This window comes from Phyllobates terribilis, unplaced genomic scaffold, assembly GCF_046119375.1.
Source record: "Phyllobates terribilis strain yellow unplaced genomic scaffold, ASM4611937v1 Scaffold_4__5_contigs__length_816908805, whole genome shotgun sequence".
In the NCBI taxonomy this organism is placed as follows: Eukaryota; Metazoa; Chordata; class Amphibia; order Anura; family Dendrobatidae; genus Phyllobates; species Phyllobates terribilis.
In genome coordinates this window covers 299,595,850-299,620,978 of record NW_027362764.1, presented here as the reverse complement: position 1 = coordinate 299,620,978, position 25,129 = coordinate 299,595,850, and the positions used below count along the sequence as shown (strand labels likewise).

At 47.5% G+C, this 25,129-nt stretch overlaps 1 protein-coding gene across 1 annotated transcript in view; it reads right to left on the bottom strand.

The window, feature by feature from the left end:
• The window catches only part of PKD1L1 (polycystin 1 like 1, transient receptor potential channel interacting), an 808,959-nt gene that overhangs the window by 197,685 nt on the left and 586,145 nt on the right, over nucleotides 1-25,129 (bottom strand). Inside the window, exons 56-57 of the mRNA XM_073676922.1 lie at nucleotides 6,588-6,757; nucleotides 6,241-6,475 (exon numbers count right to left, since the gene is read on the bottom strand). Of these exons, the coding sequence (XP_073533023.1) occupies nucleotides 6,241-6,475; nucleotides 6,588-6,757 (405 nt within the window). The remainder of the gene's footprint in view (nucleotides 1-6,240; nucleotides 6,476-6,587; nucleotides 6,758-25,129) is intronic.

The window sequence follows — 25,129 nt, the reverse complement described above, 5'->3', positions numbered from 1 at the left end:
GAGGCTATACTCCTCCCGTGGGGAGTTATACTATCCTCTGCTGCACCCACAACACCAGCCTCAGCGGTCTGCCCTGCAGCGGCGGTTCACTCTGACCGCAATCCACGGGTAGCGTAGTCGGACATTCAGCATATAGACTGCCATTTGGTTTGACCGCCCTGAGCCACGGGACCGGGTCACCGCCACGGTGACTACAACCCCCAGCATCCACAAAAGGGCCCGGTTCCGGGTTTCCCACGCAGCCCAGGGGGGCGCGTCATACACTATATGTGAATATATTTATTTATATGTGGAGACATCTTCTGTAAATGTTAAAAGGACCTCATAACTGAATCTCCATATCTGAGTGATTAACTCCTCACCAACATAGGACGTACTGGTACATTATATGCCGGCTCCCTGACTTTGATACAGGCTCGCATGCCAAGCCCGAATCTTTCCCGACACATTGTGCCGCTAACAACTTCAGGTGGAGTAGAGCTACGCCTGCGGCTGTTAATCTGTTAAATCCCACTGTCAATCTCTGACAGTGACATTTAACAGATACCCCGTAATATGAGACTATTACATACAGTAAAAAGTTTAAAAACGTTTTTAAAAATATGAAAAAAATAAAAACACAAAAGTTCAAATCACCCCCCTTTTTGCCCCATTAAAAATAAAACAATTAAAAAAATACACAGATTTTGTATCGCTGAGTTTGTAAAATTCTGATCTATCAAAATATAAAATAAATTAATCCAATCAGTAAACAGCGTAATGAGAAAAAATCAAAATTCCAGAATTGCATTTTTTTTGTCAGTCACAACATTGCAATAAATGGAATAAAAGGCTATCAAAAGGAGGCTCACAAGGAGAGATCAGCTGCCGGAAGTCACCGGATTGTGTGCGCGGGGAGCAGTGACTTCATGCTCCCTCATAGCCGGCACACAGCGTAGCCGCAGCGCGGCTCCTGCCGGGCTATCGCGTGTGCGCGCTTATTAAAGGGCATGAATATTCACCCCCTCCTCACATCCATGGGCGTGGAGAGAGGTTGAATATTCATGTCCTTTAACAGAGGGCACAGGCGATTCCGGCAACAGCAGGAGCAGAGCTGCGGCTACACTGTGTGCCACTATTAAGGAGCATGAATATTCAGTGCTCCCCACGACCCATGGGCGTGGGGAACAGTGAATATTCATTTTCTTTAGCAGCGGGGACAGTGTAGGCTGCAGCGGGCGGCTGCTGCCTCCTGTGCCCCTACCCTCCACCGCTACAGCTCCTCCCACAACCCACATATATATACACACCCCCAACATTCGGACTATAAGACGCATCCCCCATTTTCCTCCAAAATTTTGGAGGAAAAAAGTGCGTCTTAAAGTCAAAAAAATACGGTATGAGGTTTTGATCACTTTTTATAGCACTTTATGAGAGATGTGCAGCACCTGAAAAACTGCAGTTCTGGTGTTTTGATTTTTTTTCAGCGTTTACCAAGCAATATAAATAAGTTAATATTTTTACACATGATATTAGCGCCGATTTTAATGAAAAAAGTGTGTTAGTGTTGCACTGGAATTCACTTTGAACCAGGATGTCAATCAGAGCCACACTTCCACTTTAGACCTAGCAGATATGTCAGTCAAATGGTATATGATACACCATAGCCATAGCATTTTTAAAATCCAATTCACTGCAGTTTAATGTCTCATTTAAACAATATTAGTGATATTAAATAATATTTTTTTTTTATTTCATGTTTTCTAATATTTGGAAAAGTTTTTATGGGACTAAAAAAATATTAAGATTTGAGAGACCTCAGTGGTTGATACATTTTAATGGCTAACTGAAAAGATGGTAACAAATTGCAAGCTTTTGAGACTACTCAGGTCTCTTCATCAGGCATATTATAACATGCAATCTGAAGAGTCACATATTTGTACACAATAGGACACAGAAATAATGCAATAGATGAGACAAGTGAAGTGAAGCAGAACTTTGAGTATGGGAGGGGGATAAACGAATGTGGCCGTAAATATTGGAGCAGTTCATAGATAAGGAGTGTGAAATGTTTATTGTCCTATGATTGAGGTCTGGTCCATGGCATGGCAGTGACCCACAGGTCCCGAGGAGCACATTCCTTAGTTGATGTAGAATGACATAAATCCATGTGACACATTCATTCCTGCATTGAGTGTGTCAAAGGTTGTAATAAGTTCATATTCCAAGACTCTTCTGTCTCTCTGAGATTTGAAATTACCTTTTAATACCAATAATTTCCCATCCATGATGTGATCAGGGAAACAAAAATGTTTTGCCACAGGTAGATCTATTCTTTCTTCTTTTATTGTGTGGCGATGAGAATTCATCCTTGTTCTAAGTTTTTTCCCTGTCTCCCCAACGTACAGACCCCCAGCTGGACATTTGGTACATATAATTAAGTACACCACATTAGATGTGATGCAGCTGAAAGTACCTGGGATCTTGTATTCCTGATGTGAGTTGGGAATCTTTATCTTGTCTGTGGTCATTATAAATGGACAGGTTTTACATTTTTTCTGGTTGCATGGAAAGGTTCCTGTAGCTGATGGAGATGACAGGGAGCTTCTGACAATGATGCTTCTTAAATTTGGGGCTGCCTAAAACACAGAAGTGGGGGGTCTGGAAATATGGATTGTAATCGGGCATCTTTTTGTAGTAAAGGTTGTAGTTTCCGTGCAGCTCTCCTTAGCGCCTCCAGATTTGGATTGTAGGTGACTACTAGAGGCACTCGATTGCTTTCTTGTTTAGTTTTGTAATGTAGGAGGTGATTCCTTGGTATTTTGGTGGCTCTTGTAATCTGGTTCTCAATTGTTCTTGGATGGTAGCCCTGATTTAAAAAGGTATTTCTGAGGCCACCTAATGTGTTTCTCTCTGTATCTATGAACTGCTCCAATATTTACGGACACATTTGTTTATCCCTCTCCCATACTCAAAGTTCTGCTTCACGTCACTTGTCTCATCTATTGCATTATTTCTGTGTCCTATTGTGTATAAATATTAGACTCTTCAGATTTCATGTTATACTATGCCTGATGAAGAGGCCTGAGTAGTCTCGAAAGCTTGCAATTTGTTACCATTTTTTCAGTTAGCCATTAAAAGGTATCAACCACTGAGGATTCTCAAATCTTAATATTTTTCTATCTATTGACTAACACGGTACAAAAATATATATTTTTCCTTTATGGAACTAGAACATTTTCCCAGTAATTACCATTATGACTTATCAATATCATTCTCTATTAAAGAGGACCTTTCAACAAATGTTTCATGTTGAGCTGGACACTCAATGTAATAGTGGCTGCAGAGAGGTATAAAACGTTTTTGTTTGTTTTATTTTATTTCGCCTCTCCATTGCAGAGATATTAGCAATCATATTTGGCATCTAGTGAGTTAACTTCCAAGTGATGTTATTAGATACAATTTACTGGAGTGCATGTACTTCTAGCTCTGTGAATTGCTATCTGATAACACCCACTTTGAAAAAGTTAACACTTTAGGTTTCAAATACTTTGATTGCTTATATAGGTGCTTCTCACAAAATTAGAATATCATCAAAAAGTTAATTTATTTCAGTTCTTCAATACAAAAAGTGAAGCTCATATATTATATAGCGTCATTACAAACAGAGTGATCTATTTCATGTGTTTATTTCTGTTAATGTTGATGATTATGGCTTACAGCCAATGAAAAAACAAAATTCATTATCTCAGTAAATTAGAATACTTTATAACAACAGCTTGAAAAATGTTTTTAAAATCCAAAATGTTGGCCTACTGAAATGTATGTTCAGTAAATGCACTCAATACTTGGTTGGGGCTCCTTTTGCATCAATTACTACATCAATTTGGCGTGGCATGGAGGCGATCAGCCTGTGGCACTGCTGAGGTGTTATGGAAGCCCAGGCTGCTTTGATAGCAGCCTTCAGCTCGTCTGCATTGTTGGGTCTGGTGTCTCTCATCTTACTCTTGACAACACCCCATAGATTCTCTATGGGGTTAAGGTCAGGCGAGTTTGCTGGCCAATCAAGCACAGTGATACTGTTGTTTTTAAACCAGGTATTGGTACTTTTGGCAGTGTGGACAGGTGTCAAGTTCTGCTGGAGAATGAAATTTCCATCTCCAAAAAGCTTGTCGGCAGAGAGAAGCATGAAGTGCTCTAAAATGTCCTGGTAGACGGCTGTTTTGACTTTGCTCTTGATAAAACACAGTGGACCTACACCAGCAGATGACATGGCTCCCCAAACAATCACTGATTGTGGAAACTTCACACTAGACCTCAATCAGCTTGGATTGTGTGCCTCTCCACTCTTCCTCCAGACTCTGGGACCTTGATTTCCAAATGAAATGCAAAATTTCCTTTCATCTGAATACAACACCTTGGACCACTGAGCATAAGTCCAGGTCTTTTTCTCCTTGGCCCAGGTAAGACGCTTCTGGCGTTGTCTATTGGTCATGAGTGGCTTGACACAAGGAATGTGACACTTGTAGCCCATGTCCTGGATACGTCTGTGCGTGGTGGCTCTTGAAGCAATGACTCCAGCAGCAGTCCACTCCTTGTGAATCTCCCCCAAATTTTTTAATGGCCTTTTCTTAACAATCCTTTCAAGTCTTCAGTTATCCCGGTAGCTTGTGCACCTTTTTCTACCACACTTTTTCCTTCCACTCAACTTTACATTAATATGCTTGGATACAGCACTCTGTGAACAGCCAGCTTCTTTAGCAATGACCTTCTGTGGCTTACCCTCCTTGTGGAGTGTGTCAATGACAGCCTTCTGGACATCTGTCAAGTCAGCAGTCTTTCCCATGATTGTGGAGCCTACTGAAACAGACTAAGGGGCCTTTTTAAATGCGTAGGAAGCCTTTGCAGGTGTTTTTTGTTAATTATTCTAATTTACTGAGATAATGACTTTTGTGTTTTCATTAGCTGTAAGCCATAATCATCAACATTAACAGAAATAAACACTTGAAATAATTCACTCTGTTTGTAATAACTCTATATAGTATATGAGTTTCACTTTTTGTATTGAAGAACTGAAGTTAACTAACTTTTTGATGATATTCTAATTTTGTGAGAAGCACCTGTATCTCCACAATGTAGAGGTGAAATTAAAAAAAACACATTTTATTCCATTTTGTAGCCATTATTACATCCTGTGACCAGTTCAAAATGTGGTGAATGGTCCTGTATACTTCCCATTGAGGGTAAAGAGGACCTATCACCAAATTTTTCATTTAGTCTGGACACAGGATGTAATAGTGGCTGCAGAGCGGAATAAAACTTTTTTTTCTAAATTTCGCCTCTCCATTGCAGAGATTTTAAGAAAAATATTTGCCACCTAATAAGTTCACTTTTTTTTAAATTCAAGTGTGTGTTATCAGACATTTTTCACCGGGGGTGTGTACTTCATCTCCCTGTATGATGCTGACCAATCATAAGCAGGCACGAACAATCAAAGGCAAAAAGAACTCACCCCACTATAGCTTAGCTCAGACCTGGGCAAAGTGTGGACCAACCGAGGCAGCTGAGGGGCTGAAAACAGTGGCCCACGGGCCACAATGTGCCCGCCCCTGCGCTGTCACCGCTGTCTCCATCCACGCTGACTGCATTGGTGGATGAGCGGCCTTCGGCCCCTTCCTCCACTGATCAGCGTGTGAAACAGCTGACGCAATGATGTAATTTCACCGCGTCAGCTGTGTACTGCAGAGAGTCAGAGCACCGAAGACAATAGCAGAGGCAGAGCGCCAGGGGAAGCATGGTATGACGTGTTCTTTTTTTTCATGTGTATGGGATGTTTGGCTGGGCATAGTGAGACTATGGGGCTCTCATGCTGGACATGGGGAGGCTATGTGGCTCTCATGCTGGACATGGGGAGGCTATGGGGGTCTCATCCTGGACATGGGGAGGCTATGGGGGTCTCATCCTGGACATGGGGAAGCTATGGGGCTCTAATGCTGGACAAGGGGAGGCCATGGGGCTCTCATCCTGGAAATGGGGAGGCTATGGGAGAAGGAGAGCTCAAGTTCTGAGGAAACGTAGCTCTAACATCTCTGTTCCTGTGGAAACAGATGGAGTTAGAGTGGCTATACTTTCAGTGCGGATGAGATTTTGAAATAAAATACCTGACTGATAACTGTCGTGGCACCCTTTTTATAGTCAATATAATATAATATATAATAAACATACATATATATTGGTAACATGGTGAATTAAATAAATTACCTCAAATGTCATAAGAAAATAATCCATAAGTGTGGTGATTCGGTAAACTCTAACAGAATCTATATGTGGTGAAGTGATAATACCCCCTGAAACAGGTAGCTCTGTGAGCAGTGATACCATAGTAAATAGATTTGTAGGAGGGTTAAAAAGGAGAAATTGTACAGCAAATGCTCTTGTTCTTCTATCTATCCACTGTTGGTTCCTTATGTTCGACAGTGCTAAATGGGCCTCATTCCTATAAGTGCAAAGATAAAAGTAAAAGTGTTAAAAGCAGACATTATTTATTTACATACTAAAGCAAAATAAATATTTTAGTCAGAACTGACCTGAATCGGAATGACATTTACCTTGATTTTCCTAGGTTTATAATTGAGCCTCTTTCTTCATAGCACTGAATTTTACTACACTGGTAAAAATTTTGATCTTGGATCTTCATTGAATTATATTTATCTTTTGCATTATTTGATAGATGTGAAAGAGTACAGTCGGAAAAGTTTGATGTTGAAAATGAAGAAATCTAAAAAATATAAGAACAAAATTTCATTGTAATCATCATCTATTTTTAGCACACAAAGTATATATCCACTCCTGTAATATTTGTATTGCGCCTTAAAATTTGTATTAAAGGGGTTTTTCAACCTTAAAAATATATTTTAATAGGTGTAGTATGGCAAAACGCAAATTAGCCAGTATACATGGATTAGCAAAAATATCCCGAACCCTGCTCTGCAGTACAACAACTTTATCCATGGCCAATGTTTACATCTGGGTGTTTACCTCCTTTCTTTGTCTCTAAAAATATCAAATGTCACTGCGCTTGTCACCCTATGTGCCTTCCCACTTAGATTATGTGACTATCTGTAGCCAATGCAACACTGTCTGAAGCCTAACATACAAACATCTATGGTATTGTCAATGCGCTGTGTGTGGCATAAAGCTATAAGGTTGTGGAAGGCAGCAGAAACTTCATGAACAGATCAAAAAATACAGTGGCCATGGCTCTCGTTTCCAGGGTTGGACTGGAGCAAACAATTTTCCAGTGGGCCTGGGTCCTCGGTGTGCCCCCAAGCAGGACATAGAGTGGGCCCACTGGTTTCAACTGAATATGTGTCCTCGAAAGTCTGTACCGCAATAATGAACAAGGCCGCCGACCTGTCAAACAAGGATATAGGGGCTAGCACAAGGGACATGGGGCCAGCTCAAAGAACATAGGAGCCAGCACAAGGGACACAGGAGCCACCACAAGGGACACAGGAGCCACCACAAGAGACACAGGAGCCACCACAAGGTACACAGGAGCCACCACAAGGGACATAGGGGCCAGAACCAGGGGCATAGAGGCCAGGACATGGGGCCAGGACCAGGAACATGGGGCCAGCACCAGGGACATGGGGGCCAGCACAAGGTACATGGGGGCCAGCACAAGGGACATGGGGGCCAGCACAAGGGACATGGGGGCCAGCACCAGGGAGATACAGGCCAGCACAAGGGAGATAGAGGCCAGCACCAGGGAGATAGAGGCCAGCATCAGGGAGATAGAGGCCAGCATCAGGGAGATAGAGGCCAACATCAGGGAGATAGGTGCCAGCACCAGGGACATAAGGCCAGCACAAGGGACATGGGGCCAGAATAAGGGACATGGGAGCCAGGTTCAGGGACATAGGAGCAAGCACAAGGGACATGGGGCCAGCACACGTGACATGGGGCCAGCACAAGGGACATAGGGGCAAGCACAAGGGACATAGGAGCCAGCACAAGGGACATAGGATACCCGGACCAGGGACAGAGGAGCCAGCACAAGGGACATAGGAGCCAGCACAAGGGACATGGGGCGAGCACAAGGGACATGGGAGCCAGCATAAGGGACATGTGAGCCAGCACAAGGGACATGGGAGCCAGGACCAGGTACATAGGAGCCAGTACCAGGGACATAGGGGCCAGGACCAGGGACATAGTGGCCAGGACCAGGGACATGGGGCCAGGAAATTGGGGCCAGCACCAGGGACATGGGAGCCAGCACAAGGGACATGGGAGTCAGCACAAGGGACATAGAAGCTAGGACCAGGGACATAGGGGCCAGTAGCAGGGACATAGGGGCCAGGACCAGGGACACAGGGGCCAGCAGAAAGGACCAGGGACCATCACCGGGGACATGGGGCCAGCACAAGGGACCTGGGGCAAGCACAAAAGACCAGGGGCCAGCACCAGGGACAAAGGGGCCAGCACAAGGGACATGGGAGCCAGCACAAGGGACATCGGAGCCAGGACCAGGGACATAAGGGCCAGTAGAAGGGACATAGGGTTTAGGACCAGGGACATAGGAGCCAGGAGCAGGGACATGGGGCAAGCACAAAGGACCAGGGGCAAGCACCAGTGACATAGGGGCCAGCACAAGGAACATGGGAGCCAGCACAAGGGACATAGGGGCCATGGACATGGGGCCAGCACCAGGGACATGGGACCTGGAACATTGAGCCAGAACAAGGAATATGGCGCCAGGACCAGGGACATGGGGGTCAGCACCAAAAACATGGGAGGCCAGCACCAAGAGCACAGGGGCCCAAGATGGGGGAACATAGGGGTCCAAGATGAGGGACATTAATTAAAGGGGCCAGGTTGAGAAATTTAGTTACTGTGTGGAGACCAAAATGAGGAACCTACATTATTAGTTTATGGTGGCAAGTGGATGGACATAATAACTGTAAGGACCAATTAGGGGACATTATTACTGCAGTAATATAATTTACTTTTTAGAACACTGTTTTCTATGAGGGGAGCAAAAGGAAGGTCCTGTTTCTGTGCAGGGGGGCACTATGTCACCTTTTTTCTTCATCTGGCATAGTGTATAAGTTGGGGAATAAGTGGTGAATGTGCCCTAAAAGCGATCAGCTATTGATAACTTTGTGTTATTTTCTGCAGAGACGAGTCCTGGCTGGAAGAAGTGATGACGATCTGTGCCAGATGAAGAAGAAAAGATGAAGGACTTCAAATAGAGATGTCATTGGTAAGTCAGTGTGTTACCTGTACACTTACACTATATAAAGAGCTCCTGTGTATAATGTAACTGGTGATCTCTGTATTACCTGTATATTATATACAGACCTCCTGCGTATAATGTCACTGGTGATCTCTGTATTACCTGTATATTATATACAGACCTCCTGCGTATAATGTCACTGGTGATCACTGTATTACCTTTACACTTACACTATACACTGTATACTATATACAGAGCTCCTGTGTATAACGTAACCGGTGGTAATAACAATGTTATTAGTATTGTGGTTTTTATTAATGATCAGTATTGTAATATTTGGTCATTAGGTCGTAATATGTGGTCTGCTCACGGTGTGGCGGTAATTCTCCCTTGTATAGTATGTGGTACTATGTGGTGTTAATATGTGGTCTGGTGTGGTGGTATTTCTCCCTTGAATGTGGTATTATTGGTCTTGGTATAGTGGATTGTGTTGTGTATGGCGGTCAATTGTTCTCTCTGATATTAATTAGGAGAATATTCTTTATTTCCATTAGTGATTAAATACTTGGAACAATATGCACTTACAGGGGTTCTCTGGTGAAAACAAGTAATCACCTCTCCACTGGATAAGTCATAAGTTATTGATTGGTGGGGGTCTGACTGCTGGGGCCAGCACCGATCGACAGAATGTGGAGCTTTTATCCCCATTAGACTGGAGCGGCATGTGTGACTTGACCACTAATCCATTCATTTCCTCACAGGCTGTGAGCACTTTGCTTGTTTTTTTCCGGAAGCCTCAAAGAGAATAAATGAGGCTGCGGTCAGACACCCCATCCGCCGCTGCATTTTAAAATGGGGGTAAAAGTGTCCTGTCACGGATAAAACTTCCCAATTCTTCTGATTGGTGCAGTTTCCAATAGTCGGACGACCAATAAGTTATCACCTATCCTGTGGAGCCCATGGATTGGTGTTTTTTAACCAAAGAACCCCTTTAATGCAAACTACTGAAATTGTACATCCCAGTTATGGTGGCACACAGTAGATGTGCAGGAGCAGCCTGTGTTTTACTGTCAATGTTCCACTATAAAGGGGATCACAGCTAACAGGTTTTTGCATATAGTTGTAGGGGAAGCCCCTAGAGTCAATTCCTCCTGCGGGCCCCAGGCACCCCAGTCCAACGCTGCTTGTCTCTGCTGCTTTCTGTTATTCACTTTACAAGCTGCTGCTGGGTTTGGAGAACCACAATACATTATTTCAACTCATCCTGACTGCAAATATTAGCTTTTACTTATGATTAGTGTTGAGCATTCCGATACTGAAATATCGGGTATCGGCCGATATTCACTGTATCGGAATTCCGATACTTAATTCCGATACTTTTATAATATCGAATACCGGAATCGGAAGTTCCCATAATGCCTGTGACGCGCCCCCTGGGACATATTCCTTTTTGAGGGGAATACCCGGCACCGGATCAGATGGGGGGTTGTAGTCTCCGAGCGGCTGTGACCCGGCCCCGTGCCCAGGGCGTCAAGCTCAGTGTTATGTGGCAGTCCTACAGATGTTATTAAGAGTTCTTTTGTGTCGACTACGCCACCCGTTGTGATGCGGTCACTGTGGCCGCCGCTGCAGCAGGGTCCGCTGAGGCTGATGGTGGGTGCGCAGCTTGGTGGGATAACCCCCAACGGGAGGGGTATAGCCTCAGAGGGGACAGGCGCAGAGGATGGGGGTTGTGGTGGTGTAGTGCAGACGGCAGTGAAGACAGAGTCGGGTTGTGCAGTTAAGGGTGTTTACTTACTGCAGATGTTGTACTGGTCACTCCAGCTGCTAGTGACCACCCGAGCCGTGCTGCGTCCACCAGGTCCTGGATCCAGCCAACCCCCAAACAAGTCCGGAGCGTGGCCCTGAGCTCTCTTTCTGTCCCGTTCTCTGGCCGTCCCCACCAGTAATCCACCTAGGTCCAGCTCCCTCGGGCCTTCTGTTGGGACACCCTTGGCCCTGGGTTCCCTGACCCTTCATGTGGTGTGCCTTCGGGGTGGATGTGATGGGTGACCGTGGCAGACGCTGCCCACGGTCTCCGGTCTCTGGCTGGGGAATGTTTTTACCCCCACCAGCTTGGGTTCCGGTACCCTGATGCCGACTCTTCACCCGGTGCTTTGAGTTGGGATCTCAGAGTCCTTCTCTTCTGTGCTCTGGGTCTCTCTCTTTTCTCCTCTCTCACTCTGGGTCTTTGTCTTTCTTCTCTCCTCTGCTCCTGACTTGTTCTCTGCAGCTGACTGACTCTCTGCATCTGATCCTCTGCATCTGACCCTGATCTTAGTTGGTGCCCACCTTATATACACCCTCTATGTGTGAGCTCAGGTGACCAGCACCCAATGAGCTCCTATCTTTACCCAGGCTGCTCCCCCTATCTGCCCCTACACTACATGGGATGTACCACCCCCCTCCCACTCCAGCCAGGAACAGACTCGGTCGTACCTGCACATTTCTAAGTGGGAGTACCGTCGGCCTGTTCCCCGGAAATGGGATGTGTGTAGTGCATGCAGCCTACCGAGCTCAGTTCCATACTCCATCCTTACCCGGGAGTGGAATATCACACCTCTGGGTTGAGGTGCAATACTCCTGTAGCAGCCGAATCCTCAGGGTGCTACATTCCCCCCTGGTAAATCACAGCACGTCCTCGGGCTGTAAGACATAAATAACACCAAAACATACAATTTTTTTTTTTTTTCATAAAAACATAATAAAACATATAAAACATTATATATATAAAACTTTTCATATAAACATTCTCGTCGTCTCTTGTTTCAGGTTCCTCCTCCGGACACTGTGCAACGTGTGTCCGGGAAAAGTGCGACAGTCTCTTAGAAAAACTGGTTTTCCTATAAAACCGGTAGGGGGCGCTTTAGGAAGCGCAACTATATACAGGGGAAGTTGGCCGCTCTCAGTCCTCGGCCAGGTAGAGGGAAGGGAATGGCTGCTCACAGTCCTCAGCCTGTGGGATTAAGGGGTTAACGGGTAAACAGTTCACTCAGCTGGTCCCAACGGGGACTATATATATATATATCAACAGTTTCTTTGGTACCCGGTCGGGTAACTATTTACATCACTTGCTCTGCCGCACTCAACGGCGTCTTCCTCCTGCTCTTTGCTTACAGCTGGTTGTTACTTCAGACCCGTCCGGGTCCTCTTGCTCCTCCTCCTCGCACCGCAACTCCTCCTCCGTCAGGCGGTGTACGTGGAGGGCATAAGGTCCCTTGGCACACTTGTGCCGGGTAAAGGTGACCTCGTCTCCGATGTAGAGGTCACGACCTCTGTGCCCCTCCGGCAGATGAGACTCCACGTCTCTGCGCGTGACAAAGACGTCGCCGGGGGTGTTGTTGTCTCTAATGAAGCCCCACCCATGCTGCTGGTTGAACTTGATTACAGTCCCGGTGGTACGGGGACTGTGCGCTGCACGGGGGTCCCTCCTGGTCCGGCTCTTTTGCTCGGCGCTCCTTATTTGGGCCTGTTGTTCCGGGACCCGCCTCTCTCTCCGCTCCCTCGCAAACTCCTCGAGCTGTTGGCGGCAGCACTCCGCACGCTCTGCTGCAGCTGCCCTAGTTTCCTGAGTGAACCCCATTAGATCTTCTCCGGTGGGGTCCCACTCAAACTGTGCTTCCGCTAGCGGGGGCGAGATCCTTATTACGGGCTTCGGAGCCGGAATCAGGGGTGCACACATGGCCCCAACCCTCCTCTGGTGCTCCAGTTCGTAATACTTCTGGGGCCAGATGAAAGGCTGCCCGTCCGGCCACGTGTGCTGGGCAAACAAGTCCTCTCCCAGACGCGGCACCCTTGGTTTTACGGGTGCGGGCGCGGTGGTGGTGGCGCCCGGGTTGCCCAGGCCTTGCGGCCAGGCCTGGGGCACCTGGAAGGTGAAGGGCACCGTTAATACGGCGGCGCCCTGGGCTACCTGGCCTTGCGACCAGGCCGGAGGCTCCGCAGAGGTAGGGGGCGCTGTTGGTGTTGCGGCGCCCGGGAATTCTAGGCCCTGCGACCAGGCTGGTGGTACTTCCTGCTTGGTCACGCTCGGGGTCGAGGCGTGTGACGTCACAGGGGTCGCGGCGGCGGCTTCCGGTTGGGGCCTAGTCTGCGTCGGTGACATGGCGTTTTCGGGCACAGCAGGGGGACTTTCGGGCTCTGCGACGGGGAGCTGGGGCAGGTAAGCGGTGTCACGGCTTGGGGTATAGGCGTCCCCTTTACCTGCCTCCATGCGTTCGGCTCCCTCCTCGGCGCCGTCTCCGGCCTTGGGTCCTCCCGCGCCATCCTCAGAGGCGGTCTCCTTCCTCATCTCGGCTGGCGTGCTCCGGGTCTTGGTTTCAGCTTGCGTCTTGGTTTCAGCTTGCTGGGCCATCTCCCGGCTCCATTCCGCCAATATCTCGCGCTGTACCCGGGCCATCCTCCATGCGAGGCCCTCCAGGGCAGTCTGCGCACACTCCCGGTCTCGGGGGAGCTGTGCAAGGACCTCCACTAGGCCTAGTGGGGTCGTGGTGTCCAGCAGGCTCCTGACCAACGGGTCGGTGCTGCTCTGCTCTTCTTCCAGCAGGCTCCTGGCCAGCGGGCCGGTGCTGCTCTGCTCTCTGGACATCTCCGGGTGAGCTTCTCTGCTACTCCTCTCCAGACTTCTTGTCTCCGGGTGCGCTCGCTCCAGACTGCTCCAGGCGGCACCCATCTTTGTTCTCTCCTTTCGTCTCCTCCCACTTCGAGGGCGGTCCCGGGGCAACTCGGTGACTGTCAGCTCCAGGGGTAGTTCTTTCACGCTGACAGACACCTCCAGCATCACAGTCTCTGTTGGTGGGGGCGGTTTCCACTTTTGGCGCCATTTTCTGTCCTGGCCCACGATGGGAGGTGGCCTCTTGCCCTCCTTTGGCACGCCCATAATGGCGTCCGCTGCTCTTCCAAGGCGGGAAATCTGCGGTTTTGGCGGGAAGCGTCGCCCAGTGGCGGGAAACTCTGCAGATGGCGGGAACAAGTTGGAAATGGCGGACAATCGGCGGGAAACGACTGGTGATGGAGTCCGATGGCGTGGACCCTCCGGAACCGGCGGGAGACTTCTTTTTGAGGTAAACTCGTTCTTTTCTTCAGGCACGCAGTACCCGGGTGTTGCGGGCACGTAATCCTGCCGACTACGCCAAAGTTGACGCGCCCCCTGGGACATATTCCTTTTTGAGGGGAATACCCGGCACCGGATCAGATGGGGGGTTGTAGTCTCCGAGCGGCTGTGACCCGGCCCCGTGCCCAGGGCGTCAAGCTCAGTGTTATGTGGCAGTCCTACAGATGTTATTAAGAGTTCTTTTGTGTCGACTACGCCACCCGTTGTGATGCGGTCACTGTGGCCGCCGCTGCAGCAGGGTCCGCTGAGGCTGATGGTGGGTGCGCAGCTTGGTGGGATAACCCCCAACGGGAGGGGTATAGCCTCAGAGGGGACAGGCGCAGAGGATGGGGGTTGTGGTGGTGTAGTGCAGACGGCAGTGAAGACAGAGTCGGGTTGTGCAGTTAAGGGTGTTTACTTACTGCAGATGTTGTACTGGTCACTCCAGCTGCTAGTGACCACCCGAGCCGTGCTGCGTCCACCAGGTCCTGGATCCAGCCAACCCCCAAACAAGTCCGGAGCGTGGCCCTGAGCTCTCTTTCTGTCCCGTTCTCTGGCCGTCCCCACCAGTAATCCACCTAGGTCCAGCTCCCTCGGGCCTTCTGTTGGGACACCCTTGGCCCTGGGTTCCCTGACCCTTCATGTGGTGTGCCTTCGGGGTGGATGTGATGGGTGACCGTGGCAGACGCTGCCCACGGTCTCCGGTCTCTGGCTGGGGAATGTTTTTACCCCCACCAGCTTGGGTTCCGGTACCCTGATGCCGACTCTTCACCCGGTGCTTTGAGTTGGGATCTCAGAGTCCTTCTCTTCTGTGCTCTGGGTCTCTCTCTTTTCTCCTCTCTCACTCTGGGTCTTTGTCTTTCTTCTCTCCTCTGCTCCTGACTTGTTCTCTGCAGCTGACTGACTCTCTGCATCTGATCCTCTGCATCTGACCCTGATCTTAGTTGGTGCCCACCTTATATACACCCTCTATGTGTGAGCTCAGGTGACCAGCACCCAATGAGCTCCTATCTTTACCCAGGCTGCTCCCCCTATCTGCCCCTACACTACATGGGATGTACCACCCCCCTCCCACTCCAGCCAGGAACAGACTCGGTCGTACCTGCACATTTCTAAGTGGGAGTACCGTCGGCCTGTTCCCCGGAAATGGGATGTGTGTAGTGCATGCAGCCTACCGAGCTCAGTTCCACACTCCATCCTTACCCGGGAGTGGAATATCACACCTCTGGGTTGAGGTGCAATACTCCTGTAGCAGCCGAATCCTCAGGGTGCTACACCTGCGCTCTGCAGTGTCTGTGAAGGATGACAAGCTGGATGGCAGCGCTCAGCTGCGATCCAGCTTGTCATCAGAATGCCATCCCAGCGTGGGAGAATTCTCCTGATTGTTTAAAAGCCGGCGGGCGGTAAAAAGCCGCCGGCTTTTAAACAATCACACAGCCCCATACTGCTTCCCCGCAGCCTCCCACCCCGATCCTCCGCTCCCCTCGCCACCTCCAATCCCAATCGTAAATTAGGACCGGACGGGGAGCGCAGCACCAAGGAGCGAAGGACCCGGGCGGGGAAGCCGGCAGTGAAAAGACTTCACCGCCGGCTTTCCCGTTCTGTGCTGCGCTTTCCCGCCGGTTATTTCAAATGAACAGCTGAGGTATCAGGTGATGCCGATCAGCTGTTCATTTGAAGTAGCCGCGGTGCCCTCAGAGGGTTCATGTGAGTTCATGCTTGACTGCATGAACTCACATCAACTTTCCCACGGCCGCACAGGTCAGCCTCACCTCCCAGACCCGTCATGATTAGTGTGTGCGGGGTGTGTGTGCGCGGGGTGTGTGTGTGTGCGGGGTGTGTGTGTGTGTGGGGTGTGTGTGTGTGCGGGGTGTCTGTGCGTGCAGGCAGACATAGGCCGATGTGACACTACTACTCCCATCGGCCTATGTCTGTCCCCCGTCCACTCGTGCCAGCAGGATCAGCTTGATGGGAGCAGTAGTTCCCATCAGACTGATCCTGCTATATAAATTGCCCTACTGTGTCCCCAATAAATGTTAGATACATGTCATTGGTGGCCAGTGGTTACCTAAAAGAAATTAGTTCATACATTACCTGTCCCCGCCGATCGCCACCTAAAATAAAGTAAAAAATAAAAAACTACACCTATACTCACCTAGACACCTAATTCCCCGAAGCCATCGATCTCCTGTAATAAAATATAAAATAATAAACCACAACCTTATCCTTACCCCTCCGTAGCAGTCCACGAGTGTCCCACGAAGATCTCCAGTTCAGAGCAGCCACATAAAATGTGACCGCTCTGAACCGCTGCGGCCGCTAGAATGACGGGGCCGTAAGGGTTCACCGGAGTTCAGGCAGCGCTGCTCCGGTTAGCTCCTTTACGGCACTGCTGTATCGTGAGAAATTCCCACGGTACAGCACTGCCGTAAAGGAGGTCTCCGGAGCTGCGCTGCCTGAATGCACTCCGGTAACCTCAGTCAGTGGCGCCCGCTGCCGGGAGCGGACGTGTTCCCGGCAGCGTGAGCTTACAGCAGCCATGCACAGCTGTCACCATCTCCAGATGTGACAGCTGTGCATGGGAGATCAGCGCAGGAACGTGGACAGGTAACTATTTTTTTTTAGTAAACTAAGAATTAAATAAAATGGTGTTTTATTTCAAATAAATTATTTTTTTCTGGGTGTAGTGTGTTTTTTCTTTTTAACACTTTGTAGGTTAGTAATGGGGGTGTCTTATAGACGCCCATCATTACTAACCTGGGCTTCATGGCAGCTGGCGCTGACATGAACCCCACCACTATTACCCCCTGCCACCGCACCAGGGCAGCGTGAAAGAGCGAGGCTAAGTGCCAGAATTGGCGCATCCTATGGATGCGCCATTTCTGGGGCGGCTGACGGCTGGTGTTTCTAGCCTGGGAGGGGGCCAATATTCATGGCACCCTTCCTGAGCTATTAATATCAGCCCCCAGCTGTCTGCCTAGCCTTTGCTAGCTATTAAAATAGGGGGGACACCACGTCATTTTTTTGGGGGGGGTCCCCCATTTTAATAGCTAGTAAAGGCTAGGTATTCAGCTGGGGGCTGATATTAGTAGCCTGGGAAGCTCCGTGGGTTTTACCCCCTTCCCAGGCTTCAAACATCTGCCCCACCCGTCTGCTTAACCTCCGCTAGAGACTAAAATTATGGGGGATCCCACGCCATTTTTTTTTTAAATAAATCCTTTATTTTAACACTAAATGACATTTGAGGACTTAATAAAGATGCAGTCCCTAAATTATTATTTATTTTTTAATAAATTTTTCCCAAAACTTTTGACGTGGGCTTCGCCATATTTTTGTATGCCAGCCAGGTACAGCATCCAGCTTCTATGAACGCGCCATTTTCCGGGGCGGCCGCGGACTGCAATTTTCAGCGGGGGGGGGGGGCAGAAAGCTTGGGCCTCCCTGCGCTGCAGATTCCATCCCCCAGCTGCCTAGTTGTACCTGGCTGGACACAAAAATAGGGAGAAGCTCCACGTTTTTTTTTTTTTAATTATTTCATGAAATTCATGGAATAATTAAGAAAAAAAGGGCTTCCCTATATTGTTGTGTCTGGCCAGGTACAAATAGGCAGCTGGTGGTTGGGGGCAGCCCGTTCCTGCCTGCTGTACCTGGCTGGACACAAATATAGTGTGAAGCCCCACGTCAATTTTTTTTTAATTATTTCAGGAAATTCATGAAATAATTAAAAAAAAATTATGTGGGGCTTCGCCCTATATTTGTGTCCAGTCAGGTACAGCAGGCAGGAACGGGCTGCCCCCAACCACCAGCTGCCTATTTGTACCTGGCCGGACACAACAATATAGGGAAGCCCTTTTTTTTTTAATTATTTCATGAAATAATTAAAAAAAAATTGACGTGGGGCTTCGCACTATATTTGTGTCCAGCCAGGTACAGCAGGCAGGAACGGGCTGCCCCCAACCACCAGCTGCCTATTTGTACCTAGCCGGACACAACAATATAGGGAAGCCCTTTTTTTCTTAATTATTCCATGAATTTCATGAAATAATTAAAAAAAAAAATGTGTGCCGCTTCGCCCTATTTTTGTGTCCAGCCAGGTACAACTAGGCAGCTGGGGGCTGGAATCTGCAGCGCAGGGAGACCCAAGCTTTCTGGGCCCCACCCGCTGCAAATTGCAGTCCGCAGCCGCCCCGGAAAATGGCGCGTTCATAGAAGCGCCATCTTCTGGCGCTGTACCCAACTCATCCAGGGCCCTGGTGCGGTGGCTCACTGGGTAATAAAGGGGTTAAGGCCAGCTTGGCATTATCAGCTGGCCCTAAGCCCGAAATTCATGGGGTCACGCCAATATTAGACATGACCGCCATGAATTTCTAGTAAAGTATTTAAAAAAAACACAAACACCCAGAAAAAAGTCCTTTAATTGAAATAAAGACACAATTCTTTATTGTTCTAAATTAAACCATACTTACAGTCACGACCATTCCAGCTGAAGCCAACGATCTCCTGCAATAAAAGTAAAATAATAAAGCAACCTCATCCTTACCTTTCCATGGTTCCCAGGACAGCTTCAGCTCTGCTACATCGAGATGACAGGCTGGACCGCAGCAGAACGCTGCCATCCAGCCTGTCATCCCGCAGACACTGAGAAGCGCAGGCATGCTTGCGCTCCTCAGTGTCTCGCTGTGACGGCATCCAGATGAGCCGAGGTCATGTCCAATGAACTCAGCTCACCTCATGCACGTCACTGACAGCGTGGGAAAATTCTCCTGCACTCAGCGCTTCAGCGTGAGAATTCTCCCACGCTGTCAGTGACGTGCATGAGGTGCGCCGAGTTCATTGGACATGACCTCACCTCATGCACGTCACTGACAGCGTGGGAAAATTCTCACGCTGAAGCGCTGAGTGCAGGAGAATTCTCCCACGCTGTCAGTGACGTACATGAGGTGAGCCGAGTTCATTGTCGGCTCATCTGGATGCCGTCACAGCCAGACACTGAGGAGTGGAAGTATGCCTGCGCTTCTCAGTGTCTGCGGGATGACAGGCTGGATGGCAGCGTTCTGCTGCGGTCCAGCCTGTCATCTCGATGTAGCAGAGCTGGAGCCGTCGTGGGAGCCATGGAAAGGTAAGGATGAGGTTGCTTTATTATTTTTCTTTTATTGCAGGAGATCGTTGGCTTCAGCTGGAATGGGCGTGATGGTAAGTATGGTTTAATTTAGAACAATAAAGAATTGTGTGTTTATTTCAATTAAAGGACTTTTTTCTGGGTGTTTGTGTTTTTTTTAAATACTTTACTAGAAATTCATGGTGGTCATGTCTAATATTGGCGTGACCCCATGAATTTCGGGCTTAGGGCCAGCTGATAATGCCAAGCTGGCCTTAACCCCTTTATTACCCAGTGAGCCACCGCACCAGGGCCCTGGATGAGTTGGGTACAGCGCCAGAAGATGGCGCTTCTATGAACGCGCCATTTTCCGGGGCGGCTGCGGACTGCAATTTGCAGCGGGTGGGGCCCAGAAAGCTTGGGCCTCCCTGCGCTGCAGATTCCAGCCCCCAGCTGCCTAGTTGTACCTGGCTGGACACAAAAATAGGGCGAAGCTCCACGTTTTTTTTTTTTAAATTCATGAAATTCATGGAATAATTAAGAAAAAAAGGGCTTCCCTATATTGTTGTGTCCGGCTAGGTACAAATAGGCAGCTGGTGGTTGGGGGCAGCCCGTTCCTGCCTGCTGTACCTGACTGGACACAAATATAGGGCGAAGCCCCACATCAATTTTTTTTAATTATTTCATGAATTTCCTGAAATGATTTAAAAAAAATTGACGTGGGGCTTCGCACTATATTTGTGTCCAGCCAGGTACAGCAGGCAGGAACGGGCTGCCCCCAACCACCAGCTGCCTATTTGTACCTGGTTGGACACAACAATATAGGGAAGCCCTTTTTTTCTTAATTATTTCATGAATTTCATGAAATAATTAAAAAAAAAAAATACGTGAAGCTTCTCCCTATTTTTGTGTCCAGCCAGGTACAACTAGGCAGCTGGGGGATGGAATCTGCAGCGCAGGGAGGCCCAAGCTTTCTGCCCCCCCCCCCCCCGGCTGAAAATTGCAGTCCGCAGCCACCCCGGAAAATGGCGCGTTCATAGAAGCTGGATGCTGTACCTGGCTGGCATACAAAAATATGGCGAAGCCCACGTCAAAAGTTTTGGGAAAAATTAATTAAAAAATAAATAATAATTTAGGGACTGCATCTTTATTAACTCCTCAAATGTCATTTAGTGTTAAAATAAAGGATTTATTTTAAAAAAAATTGACGTGGGGCTTCGCCCTATATTTGTGTCCAACCAGGTACAGCAGGCAGGAACAGGCTGCCCCCAACCACCAGCTGCCTATTTGTACCTGGCCGGACACAACAATATAGGGAAGCCCTTTTTTAAAAAAATTATTTCATGAAATAATTAAAAAAAAATTGACGTGGGGCTTCGCACTATATTTGTGTCCAGCCAGGTACAGCAGGCAGGAATGGGCTGCCCCCAACCACCAGCTGCCTATTTGTACCTGGTTGGACACAACAATATAGGGAAGCCCTTTTTTTCTTAATTATTCCATGAATTTCATGAAATAATTTAAAAAAAAAATGCGTGGGGCTTCGCCCTATTTTTGTGCCCAGCCAGATACAACTAGGCAGCTGGGGGCTGGAATCCGCAGCGCAGGGAGACCCAAGCTTTCTGGGCCACCCCCGCTGCAAATTGCAGTCCGCAGCCGCCCCAGAAAATGGCGCGTTCATTGAAGCGCCATCTTCTGGCGCTGTACCCAACTCATCCAGGGCCCTGGTGCGGTGGCTCACTGGGTAATAAAGGGGTTAAGGCCAGCTTGGCATTATCAGCTGGCCCTAAGCCCAAAATTCATGGGGTCACGCCAATATTAGACATGACCACCATGAATTTCTAGTAAAGTATTTAAAAAAACACAACACCCAGAAAAAAGTCCTTTAATTGAAATAAACACACAATTCTTTATTGTTCTAAATTAAACCATACTTACCGTCACGCCCATTCCAGCTGAAGCCAACGATCTCCTGCAATAAAAGTAAAATAATAAAGCAACATCATCCTTACCTTTCCATGGCTCCCACGACAGCTTCAGCTCTGCTACATCGAGATGACAGGCTGGACCGGAGCAGAACGCTGCCATCCATCCTGTCATCCCGCAGACACTGAGAAGCGCAGGCATACTTCCACTCCTCAGTGTCTGGCTGTGACGGCATCCAGATGAGCCGAGGTCATGTCCAATGAACTCAGCTCACCTCATGTACGTCACTGACAGCGTGGGAAAATTCTCCTGCACTCAGCACTTCAGCGTGAGAATTTTCCCACACTGTCAGTGACGTGCATGAGGTGAGCTGAGTTCATTGGACATGACCTCACCTCATGTATGTCACTGACAGCGTGGGAGAATTCTCACGCTGAAGCGCTGAGTGCAGGAGAATTTTCCCACGCTGTCAGTGACGTGCATGAGGTGAGCTGAGTTCATTGGACATGAACTCGGCTCATCTGGATGACGTCACAGAGAGACACTGAGGAGCGCAAGCATGCCTGCGCTTCTCAGTGTCTGCGGGATGACAGGCTGGATGGCAGCTTTCTGCTGCGGTCCAGCCTGTCATCTCGATGTAGCAGAGCTGGAGCTGTCCTGGGAACCATCGAAAGGTAAAGATGAGGTTGCTTTATTATTTTTCTTTTATTGCAGGAGATCGTTGGCTTCAGCTGGAATGGGCGTGATGGTAAGTATGGTTTAATTTAGAACAATAAAGAATTGTGTCTTTATTTCAATTAAAGGACTTTACTCTGGGTGTTTGTGTTTTCTTTTTACTTTGACTATGGGGTTAGTAATGGGGGTGTCTTATAGACGCCTCTCCATTACTAACCTGGGCTTGATGTCAGCTGGCATTATAAGCTGACATCAACCCCAACCCTATTACCCCCTGCCACCGCACCAGGGCAGTGTGGAAGAGCGAGGCTAAGTGCCAGAATTGGCGCATCCTATGGATGCGCCATTTCTGGGGCGGCTGACGGCTGGTGTTTCTAGCCTGGGAGGGGGCCAATATTCATGGCACCCTTCCTGGGCTATTAATATCAGCCCCCAGCTGTCTGCCTAGCCTGTGCTAGCTATTAAATTAGGGGGGACCCCACGTTATTTTTTTGGGGGGGTTCCCCCATTTTAATAGCTAGTAAAGGCTAGGTATTCAGCTGGGGGCTGATATTAGTAGCCTGGGAAGCTCCGTGGGTATTACCCCCTTCCCAGGCTTCAAACATTTGCCCCAGCTGTCTGCTTAACCTCCGCTAGAGCCTAAAATTAAGGGGAACCCCACGCCAATTTTTTTTAAATAAATCCTTTATTTTAACACTAAATGACAAGTACAGTAATCAACACTGTCACTGTACTTCATATATATGTGACTGACATGTTTCTATCTATCTAATCTATGTGTGATTCTCTATTCTTTCTGTTCTAAATTGTCGGGTACAGATGCTGAATTGCCGGCCGGCTTTCTTAAAGAGACGGTGCATGAAAACACTATTATTTTTTTAAATAAATCCTTTACACTAAATGACAAGTACAGTAAGCAACACTGTCACTGTACTTCATATATATGTGACTGACATGTTTCTATCTATCTAATCTATGTGTGAAGCTCTATTCTTTCTGTTATAAATTGTCGGGTACCGCTGCTGAATTGCCGGCCGGCTTTTTTAAAGAGACGGTGCACGAAAACACTAATATTTTTTTTAATAAATCCTTTACACTAAATGACAAGTACAGTAAGCAACACTGTCACTGTACTTCATATATATGTGACTGACATGTTTCTATCTATCTAATCTATGTGTGAAGCTCTATTCTTTCTGTTGTAAATTGTCGGGTACCGGTGTATGCCGCTGATGAATTGCCGGCTTTTCATGTCATTCTACATTATTCTTAGTTGTTTTACTTCCTGTAGAATTAACCTACAAGGAAAGAAAGGGTTTATTTTCATTCCGATATTTGTGTCCCATTGACTTGCATTGGTTTCCGGTATCGGAATCGGCGATATCCGATACTTTTTGGGTATCGGCCCGATCCAATCCGATACGATATTTCCTGATATCGGAAGGTATCGCTCAACACTACTTATGATTAATTTTTGGTTTAATAAATTATGGGCAAAAATGAAGAACTACCGTACTTCCTTTTGCTTCTGAGCTACATATTGTGTTAGGGTGTCAGTGGGAGATAACCAAGAAAGGTAGAAAGAGAGTATTCCAATTACATGGAGTGAAGAAGGTATTTAGTAGCGGGGAATCTCGGGAGACGTAGTTTCCCCACTTCCATTCAAGTAAATCGCTAATCTTCAGCAGTGATCACTGTAACATGTAAACAAAGGTATTGTTGCCATGATTGTGATCACAGAAAAACAGAAAAAAAGGACAAAGATGGCTTTAGTAACTCATACATGCACTTTCTGATAGCATCACCACAGAAGAAATGCTAGCACAGGCTTTCAGAATCCGTTGTTTCAGATGCTGCACATCTCATATCTTGATGGTATGGTGTGGTATATGGGGTACAAAGATAGTGAGGCCATTCTTCATCAATAGAAACCTCAATGCCACTGGATATCTGAAATTGCTACATGATGATGTGTTTCTCTCTTTATGCACTGAAGATGGCACGTTCCCTGAGTTACGAGATGTGCAGCATATGAAACAACGGATTCTGGAAGCCTGTGCTAGCATTTATTCTGCGGTGTTGCTATCAGTGTGTCAAGAGTGGGAGAAGAGGGTTGCATTGACAATCCAACACAATGGGCAGCACTTTGAACACATTTTATAAGTGGTCATAAACTTGTAAAAAACTCATGAAAGAATAAAGTTACGTTAAAAACAAGCACACCATTGTTTTTCTTTTGAAATTCTCAATAAGTTTGATGTGTCACATGACCCTCTTCCCATTGAAAAAAATAAAGTTGGATCCAAAATGGCAGACTTCAAAATGGCCACCATGGTCACCACCCATCTAGAAAAGTTTTCCCCCTCCCATATACTAATGTGCCACAAACAGGAAGTTGATATCACCAACCATTCCCATTTAATTTAAGTGTATCCATATAAATGGCCCACCATGTATATACAGTAGTGTGAAAAAGTATGTGCCCCCTTCCTGATTTCTTTTTCATGTTTGTCACACTTAAATGTTTCAGATCACAAAACAAATGTAAATATTAGCAAAGATAACACAAGTAAACACAAAATGCAGTTTTTAAATGAAGGGCTTTATTATTAGGGGATAAAGAAATCCAAACCTACAGGGCACTGTGTGAAAAAGTGATTGCCACCTAAACCTAATAACTGGTTGGGCCACCCTTAGCAGCAACAAGGGTTTGTGATAACTGGCAATGAGTCTTTTACAATGCTCTGAGGAATTTTGGCCACTCATCTTTTCAAAATTGTTGTAATTCAGCCACATTGGAGGGTTTCCGAGCATGAACCACCTTTTTAAGGTCATGTCACAGCATCTCAATCAGATTAAAGTCAGGACTTTGACTAGGCCACTCCAAAGTCTTAATTTTGATCTTTTTAAGCCATTCAGAGGTGGACTTGCTGGTGTGTTTTGGATCATTGTCCTGCTGCATAACCCAAGTGCGCTTCAGCTTGAGGTCACAAACAGATGACAGGACATTCTCCTTAATGATATTTTGGTAGACCGCAGAATACATGGTTCCATTTACCACAGCAAGTCTTCCAGGTCTTGA